Below are 9,116 nucleotides of genomic sequence, written 5' to 3' on the forward strand. Positions count from 1 at the left end.
CAACGTATATTGTAATTCATAATAGAAATATATCATAATGACATATAATAGAACAATATCATACTGACGGGATCTTTTAAAGTACAGAGTCACGTTATAAGAACAAAAGAAATACAAAAAGTCGCAAATACAAAACAAACCACAAAAAAATGAAAGCCAATACAAACACATTGACGAGATGTATAAGTACCGAGCCACGTGAAACGGATATCACATGAAACCATTTAACAGTAAAAGTAATATTAATAATAGAACAAAGACAAATGAAAGAACTATAAAACACGTTGTTAAGATGATAAACAACATCAGTACGAAGAATCTATACATCAAGACCATGTTGGATTTTACCGGAAGTAGGGTTTTTGAAGACATCTTATCTATATCATTTATCCACAAGTAGTGCAAAACAAAGGTTTGTACCAATTATAATGATAGTAGCATGTTTATATCACCTTTTCACATACTAGCCTTCGATATTGGGCTAATTTAAGTATGATGTCCACCATTTTGGATTTTACCGAAAGTGAGACATTTTTTTCAAATGCCTCCCTATCTGAGATAAAAGAGAATTGGTTGAGGTAGGTCTATGCCAAATTTCATGCTTGTTCAGGATGTGCACAATTTTTCACAAAGCCGCCGTACTATTACTTAAATTTTATCAGACAGCTTGTTAAGGAGTTTTTGAAGCAAACTTTTGAATATTTTGAAAATTTACCCTCACATTAGGTAGATATAATTATTAGGAACATGTATGCCTTTGTCAGATTTGTTCTTCCTATATTGGTTATCTAATCGTTAATTCAATTCCTAAGTTTTACGGCTGGCAATCTGAGTAATGGGACTCAATGTACGTTGAATGCTTATATTAATATGATTGGGTTATTTTTTGTCTTTTTGTAGTACACCCCACCAATGTAGCACAAGTTCCAATTACAGAACCTAAAACACGAGCGAGAACGGCAGAATCAATTTTCATAGCAGATAATGGAAAGTGTACATTTTGCAAACAAAGAGTTAAAATGAGAAATTTTTATAACTGCAGTCATCAAATATCATGTCAAAATTGTTTGATACAATTAGTAAGAAATGCATGCCCTATCTGTGCCACAGATGCACAAGAGCAGTAATTGTACGTTTTCATGAAATTAAAAATAAATGTTCTTTTTGAAATAATATTTTTTTATGATGCATCTTTTATCGATCCTTGTGTTTTTAATCCGGGTCATTAAATTGTATAATTTCAAACAGCCTGCAAAACATGGTACATTATTTGTCGTGAATTTTGATATGTTGGCATCGCTCATATATTTGTATAGGTTTTTTAGATAAAAGTGCCAAAATTGAATCCCAAAATAAGATGTTCGCAAAGAGTTTAATGCCAATGCTTTATTTTTGAGGATGTACATTCGTGAAATTTTTAAAAATCAAGAATTGATTCCATAAGTCGAAAGAGTATTAGTTAATGAACATAATAAGCTTAAGATACTAATAAAAAATCGGCAAATCATAAGACAGGAATTTCGGTAAATGACCTTTTATGAGCTATTGAAGTCTTATATAAAAAGCGAAATGTGTGTTATGGGGCAAAATATTATACCCTGTATAGTAGGAAAAAACAAGGAGTGATACATACGTATTCCTAAATCGCACCTTTAAGTTTCTGCAACTTTTTTGAAGTAATGTGTGATACATGTAATATGTATATTCAAGACCATCAGAATTCATCTCATCAAGATGCTCATGACTCTTTTTGAAATTTAAACATGGAAAATTGTATCAACAGTTCTTCCTTCAAACTTTTAAAATTGTGTTACAACTGTCTCCCCCGTGCGCATTTTTATTTATATTATGAGTCAAAAATTAAGTATTGAAATGGTAATTGTAAAATAAATGAAATGAGCAAAATCTATTATTGATTTCTCGTTATTTTTAGCTGAAAGCGAAGCATTGCAATAGCATGATGTAGTTTTAAACTTAAATGTTAGTCAGTGCATTAAGTGTTTGTTTCCACAAACATATTAGTAGCTAGTTTTCTCGTTTAAATTGATTTCATTTGTCATGTTGGGTCTTTTATAGCCGGATATAGTCTTGAATTCTTTTAATTGCAGTAGTTTTGGTCAGTCGTTTTGAAGATTAATAAATTGAATAAATTGTATATTCTAGACATAGTTTTACTCTATGATCTTGTCAAAATCTGTTGATGTACTAGCAGTCAAATTAGAAAAAAAACAAAAAAAAAAACCCGAACAACATCAAAAGGAAGAAGAGGTTTTGGTTCACACATGACTAGTTATATTTGGCAAAGTTAAAGCACCTGCACCAACCCAGAAACCTATTGATGGTCTCTAATTGTATCTCAGTTTTTTACTTACCAATGCAACACTGTGATTGTGATATATCTGTGTAAAATAATGTAATGTGATATGAATGCAATAGAGACAACTATCCACCAAAAATCAAATGACGCGGGTGTTTAAAAGTTTATGGCTTTCAGCAATGTGCAAAGCCATTATGCGTAGCAAATTATAAAGGTCACGCTGACATAATGCCTACCTGATTGTGTAGCTAATAAACAAACGAAAAACGAGAGAAACGTGAATTCATAAAAAATTAAAATCGGATACAATCAAATAAATACTGTCAAAATCTGTATTTTAATCCTAGAGTTTTCAATATCAAATGATACGAAAAATTACATATGTTCAACTATATTCCAACTGAAATAATCATCCTGTCTGCTGGTTCGGCGGAATCTATAAAGAAAAAAGAAAAGAAACAGATGATCATAATGGCAAATTCCGTAAGGAACAAGTTAAAAATTGGAACTGTTGAAACAAATTTGTCCGATTTATATATAGAAGTCACATAGTCTAAAGGATAGACATTATTAATTAGTGTAGTGTTATTTCAGCTGCTGTGTTAATATACACAACAATTTACAATATGAGAGGCTGCTCACGACAATTACAAAGCGATGTAAAAGTCTTGGTATGAAAACGAGAGATACGTTTACCAGCGATTTTGGATATATACTTTTTAAAATTACTGATGAAAAGATGAATGTGTATGAAGATTTAAAAGGAATCCAATAATGATATTCAAATTTCAAAATGCAGGAATTTGGAAAAGGTCAAAGTCGTATGAAGGTCTGTACGATAGTGTGCATGCCGACCTATTAGAATACAAAGGTCGTCATGCCTTATATATATATATATTAAGCGTCACTGCAAAAAGATGAGAAAAATACATTGTCTCGAAAAGAATGTATGAGAACCAGGAGAAGAATGAATACTAATTAACCTTTATACCTGCTTTTGTCGAAACGGAGATATATTTCAATACGTATGGAGCTTACCTGAAAGCATGAATGACATGTTACCTGTAACATGTACTTTTGAATAACTTACGCTTTTGTTTGACATCTTATTAAAATATTAATTCGAATAAGACGGAATAAGCAATAGTTTATCGTCAACAGATAATCATCTACAGCTTTTTAGTAACTTCAATCATTCTCATGGTTTTTCATAAACCTATATTTTGTTTGCCTATAAAAACTAAAATGATGTATTGAACGACTTTTGATCTTGAACACATAATGACTATACACGTTTTACTGCATATTTAATCCTTGTATAATATTGATAATAGATTGGAGATAATGTTGAAAACAGTAAAATAACAAAAATTCACATCACCAAAGAAAGTTCTAATCGGAATGTCCCTAATCAAATGACAAAATCAAAAGCTCAAAAACATCAAAGGATTGGAAAACAACTGGCATATTCCTGACTTATTTGTTATGTAGAAAATGGTAAGTGCAACATGGTTTTACAGCTAGCCAAACCTCTCACTTGTATGACAGTCGCATGAATTACATAAATGTTGATTACGCACAGAATATGTTCATGTGCCAATCTCAAGCATGTTCTTGTATTTTTTCCATCGAAATTTTTTTATTGCAAACTTTCACATTACACCCTTTTTAAAAACTAATACACTAGTATATTTAAATTTATCACACATTTTGTATTTATATGCACGTTTTTGCATTGCCAATAACAGCCGGAAGTCAAGGTTGGTTATAAGCATTCGGGGTCAATATCGATATTAGACCTCGAAATCTATATCGAGCCCCCGAATTTGACTTCAGGTACAATACTGTCAATCAACTACTATTTGTAAACAAAATGTCATTTGAGCAGCTAGCCGATCAGGAGAGGTTTCTCCGAGTATCAAATGACGTTTCAAGTAAATTCATACAAGAAATGAAAAATAAGAATACTATGAATAAAAACAATGACGTCTGAAAAATAATAGAAAGTTATGAATCTGCTAATGAAGAAAACAAATTACCAGTGGAAATAGTAATGTGTCTGCCATTACTGGAAATCACAAAAGTTCCCGTAAAGTTCACGTATATAATAGAAAATATATGACGCCACAATGGGAAAGTGATTGTTGTATGACTTCGAAAGTTCAAAACTTTTCACAAACTTTGTTCTCTCACTGTGATACGAACTTTGTTTACTCGCTGTGATACATTTTTTTCACTTTTTTTCAGATGTTTTTTTTATTTTTGTTTAAAATATTAAACAAAAAGTGATATCTGCTTTCTTTTTTCTTCAGCTTGAAAATATGTCATTAATAGATGATTAAAATGTCATTTTCCATATTGGCCGTGGTATCAGCACACGAACCATATCAAGCCCTCGGGCTAAAGTCCTTTGGCTTGATATGGGGATCTAGGGCTGATACTTCGGCCAATATGGAACATGTCATGTAATAATCTATAAATATATATGATTGGTATTTCTTCTTATTTTAAATATTGTATTGAATTTGTAGTGATGAGGAGGGGGAATGGGGTGTTACATCTTATTGTTATCAATTTTATTACGTTTTTTGTAACGACAAAAAGAAACGAATAATTTACTCACTGAAGCATAAAATGCTGTAGTTTTCACTTTGTGTGTATTGATATATGATAGATCGTTGGTTTGTGCATTGTCTTAAGACTTTGGAGAATTAAGGGCTTATTATACTGTGTAAACACATGTCTATTGTTGAAAGCTGTAAATTACCCTTTAGATATCTGTTGGGTAATCATTTTCATCATTCGTTTCTAATAAACATTTAACCCATACCTCTTCTTAGATATACACATTTTGCTCAAATAAATTGAAATGAACTTACCAGTATGCCAATTTCTGTTTAAGTAATTTTTGGTATAAAGAAACACTGGGAAATCCCCTTTCTGCTCCCATTGACACCATCGTCTTTTCCCACACACAACAAGCCATCCACCGTCCGTTTCACAAGTAGCAAACGGAAGTGGAAAATTTATGAAAAACTGTCTCTCTTCAAACCTGTAAAATGTCCATTTTGAGTGATTAGCTTTACAGAATAAGTATGAATATCCTTGATGCAAATAGAATTGGTAAGATACATGTACAAAGCTTTTTTTTCATTAATTTCTAATTATACATACGTACATTGTTGCTTAATGGTATACCATTCATACTTGTAAGTTGTTTCACGAAAAATGACATTCAAAACGATTTGTTACAAAGAATTTGATTATTTCTGGATGTTAAAATGTTTCTTCATGATTGTCTGTAGACAAAAGTAAAATAACAAAAATACGATCTACATGGAAAATTTAAAACAGAAAGTCCTTTATAAAATGGCAAAATCATAAGACCCACGAATGGAAAACAATTGTCATAGAAGCCATTCTTCGTACACACTAATATTTAAAAAATTCTTCAAATATTGAGTAAATTCTATCTTAGCTCAACTTTTATTGAAACAAGATTAGTGGTCAAAACATGTAAGTGGTAAAAATACCTTTTTGGCAATACAGTTGTATGAATAAATGAATTTCATTTTATTAAACGATATATCAGACATCTTTAAAAAAAATGAATACAGTAGACATAACTGGCTAAATGTTTTATGAATAAAAGATTCTCTACATTACATGTCACCCTGTATTCCGAAGAACTTTGTTGTAGAACTTGTTGTTAGATCGTTAAAACTGCTGTTCAGTAGGTTCTCTTTACTGAACCAGTTCATAGTATTGGTATTCCCGCCGTTGAAAATCAGCCACGCAACTGTTACATCATTCTTTACCAATTGAACTTTAACCTAATTTGAACAAAAAGCACAGAAAAAGTATAAATGTCACGATATATATCACATTTACTTAATCTCTTTCGACATTATTCTATAGAAAAAAGGCGAATTTTATTAGATTTGATAATAATTTAATGTACTACTTCTGAAAGAGTAAAAACATATAAACAAACTAAATATTACTGTTGTTGAACTAAGTAATGGCGATACAAAGTTTATCCAGTCTTGACCTGCATGTTTCGACCAGTCTTGACCTTCAAATTTAGTCTTGACTGTCTAAATCAGTCGATCTAACTGAATTATATATTTATCTTACAAAAGTCCAGGTAGTTTGGTAGTATGGACCATTGGTGTCAAATTAAAGGATTTATATTAACAGGTAAAAAACCCAAGAATTTTCATTTGAGATTCAACTCAGATAGTCATCTTTAATTATTTCTATGAATTTTCAAATGAACTTGGATTTTCATAAAAGAGGGACGAAAGATACCAGGGGGACAGTCAAACTATTTGATCGAAAATAAACTGACAACGCCAAAGCTAAAAAAGACAAAGACAAACATACTTTGGTTCATAAAAGAGGGACGAAAAATACCAAAGGGACATTCAAACTCATAAATCTAAAACAAACTGATAACGCCATGGCTAAAAATGAAAAAGACAAACGAACAACACCACACATGACACAACATAGAAAACTAAAGAATAAACAACACGAACCCCACCAAAAAACTAGGGTGATCCCACATGCTCCGGAAGGGTAAGCAGATTCTGCTCCATATACATGTGGCACCCGTCGTGTTGTTTATGTGATAACAAATCCGGTAAATAGTCTAATTCGGTAGGTCACATTCATGAAAGGGAAGGGGATTGTAGCTGACAAATGAAAGGATTTTATAAACAAAAGTACTATCTCTGAGATCAATAAAAAGCTGAGATAGCTGAATAGTTTGATGAAAATCCAAGTTGATTTGAAAAATTTGAAGATGACTATCTAAATTAAGTCCGACCTCAAAGTTCTAGTTTTTTGTTAACCTAGACTATTTAAATCCTTGAATTTAACAGCAGTACACCAAATTGCATATCAACCTGGGATAAAGTAAGGTCAATATGTAACTGAGATAGCTGTATAGATTTATGAAAATCCAATTTGATTGGAAAATTCTTGCTTTTGTTTTTACCTATTAATTAAATCCTTTAATTTGACAGCAATGATCCATACTACCAAATTACCTGGAATTTCAGACTACACAAAGATTATCAAATACTGAATCAGACTTATTATGTACAAAATATGGTATTTTCAGACTCTGAGCAGTTTGAAGTGATACCAAAGGACATTTAAACTCATAAGTCTTAAATAAATTGACAACGCCATGGCTTAAAAAAAACAAAACACAACATAAAAAATAAAAGGTAATCAACTCGATTAACACAAAAAACGGAGGTGATCTCGGGTGCTCCGGAAGGGAAGCAGATGCTGCTCCACATGTGGCACCGGTCATGTTGATATTCGTTATCAAGTAGTTGACACAACATTGTATACTGGCAATTTTTTTCAAAAATCCACGTAAAATCTTGTTTGCAAGAACCAAGTCTAACCTTTTTGATTCCAACATCACTCCAGCTATCTATTAGTGGATTTCGAACATGACGAGTAGTATTTGCTATCGCCAATGGTGTTGGAAGGTCGTAACATTCCGTCTGGTTTCGCCAAGCTGTGTAAACAGACTTTTCGTTTCCGCTGTATGCAACAAACACTGGTAACCACTTGATAACTAAATATAATATAAAAGGCATCTATTTATGATATTTATGGGTAACGTACAACATATTTAATTGTAGATAAGAAATTAAAACGATTCCGTAATCCCAAAAAATTCAAAAGGTTATGTTTCAAGACTTTAGAACAACTATTGTACAATATTAAATTTATGAAGTCTAAAGACAGAAGAATCCAACAACATAATTTTGCGTCATGTTTTCTGGGTCTAGCAAAATGTAATATATGTAAGGGAGCATGTTGTGATGTTACACTATTGTTTCAGAAAAGGGTCAAGGTTTGGTACCATTAAAACCGCTGCAATCGTTTGCACCGGTCCTTAGTCGGGAATCTGATTTTCAGTAGTTGTCGTTTGTTGATGTGGTTCATAAGTGATTCTCCTAATAATTGAGTACTAAGTTTTCCATAATGGATTAGTAAACATTTAAGTGAAGGCAATTAAGTTTGAAATTGCAAAACATGAAATGAAGGTGCAAATATTTTCCCTTTTGTAAGAATATTATAAACGGCATTTAATTTTTGCACTATTTGGCACACATTGAAAGCTTCATGAATTTATGATTTTGAAACTTATGTCAACAGCGATAAAAATTGCCAATATTTCTTCTTTTGTATGATATTCATGTATTGTCCTGATAATGGAGTACTTCTGATAACTGAGGATGTTTTGTTTTTTAAATATAATTTTTTAATTGCAAAATGCGTTGTCATGAATCAGCATTGATATAAAGTGTTAAAATTTCCCCATTTGTCAGAATATTACAAAAAAAAGTAAAATCACAAAAATACTGAACTTAGAGGAAGATCAATAGGGAAAGTCCATAATCACATGGCAAAATCAAATAACAAAACGCATCAAAAACGAATGGACAAGAACTGTCATATTCCTGACTTGGTACAGGCATTTTCAAATGTAGAAAATGGTGGATTAAACCTGGTTCTATAGCGCTAACCCTCTCACTTTTGTAATGACAGTCTCATCAATTTCCGATATTTTTACATTGATGGTTAAATAAACAGACACAATAAATATAATAGTCAAAATATGGGTACATCAGTCATCATCGTTTAACAATTTTAAAAGGAACAATTTAACAGAACACGAAAAACATCTACTATCTACGAACACATTTATTGAGTGTCTGACGTCAGAAAATTTTTATACGTCACATAAATTTGTCGTTCAATGTGCGTA

The 9,116-nt window shown here is 31.6% G+C and overlaps 1 protein-coding gene across 1 annotated transcript; it reads right to left on the reverse strand.

Annotated features, from left to right (window-relative positions):
• Positions 1-338: 338 nt before the first annotated feature.
• LOC139485494 (uncharacterized) lies at positions 339-8,090 on the reverse strand. The gene is made up of 4 exons (XM_071270009.1): positions 7,741-8,090; positions 5,984-6,150; positions 5,197-5,369; positions 339-2,753 (listed from the first exon to the last, which is right to left on the reverse strand). The coding sequence occupies exons 1-4, from the start codon at positions 7,936-7,938 to the stop codon at positions 2,707-2,709; spliced, it is 585 nt and encodes a 194-aa protein (XP_071126110.1). The 5' UTR covers positions 7,939-8,090; the 3' UTR covers positions 339-2,706.
• Positions 8,091-9,116: the final 1,026 nt, after the last annotated feature.

This window comes from Mytilus edulis, chromosome 8, assembly GCF_963676685.1.
Source record: "Mytilus edulis chromosome 8, xbMytEdul2.2, whole genome shotgun sequence".
Lineage (NCBI taxonomy): Eukaryota > Metazoa > Mollusca > Bivalvia > Mytilida > Mytilidae > Mytilus > Mytilus edulis.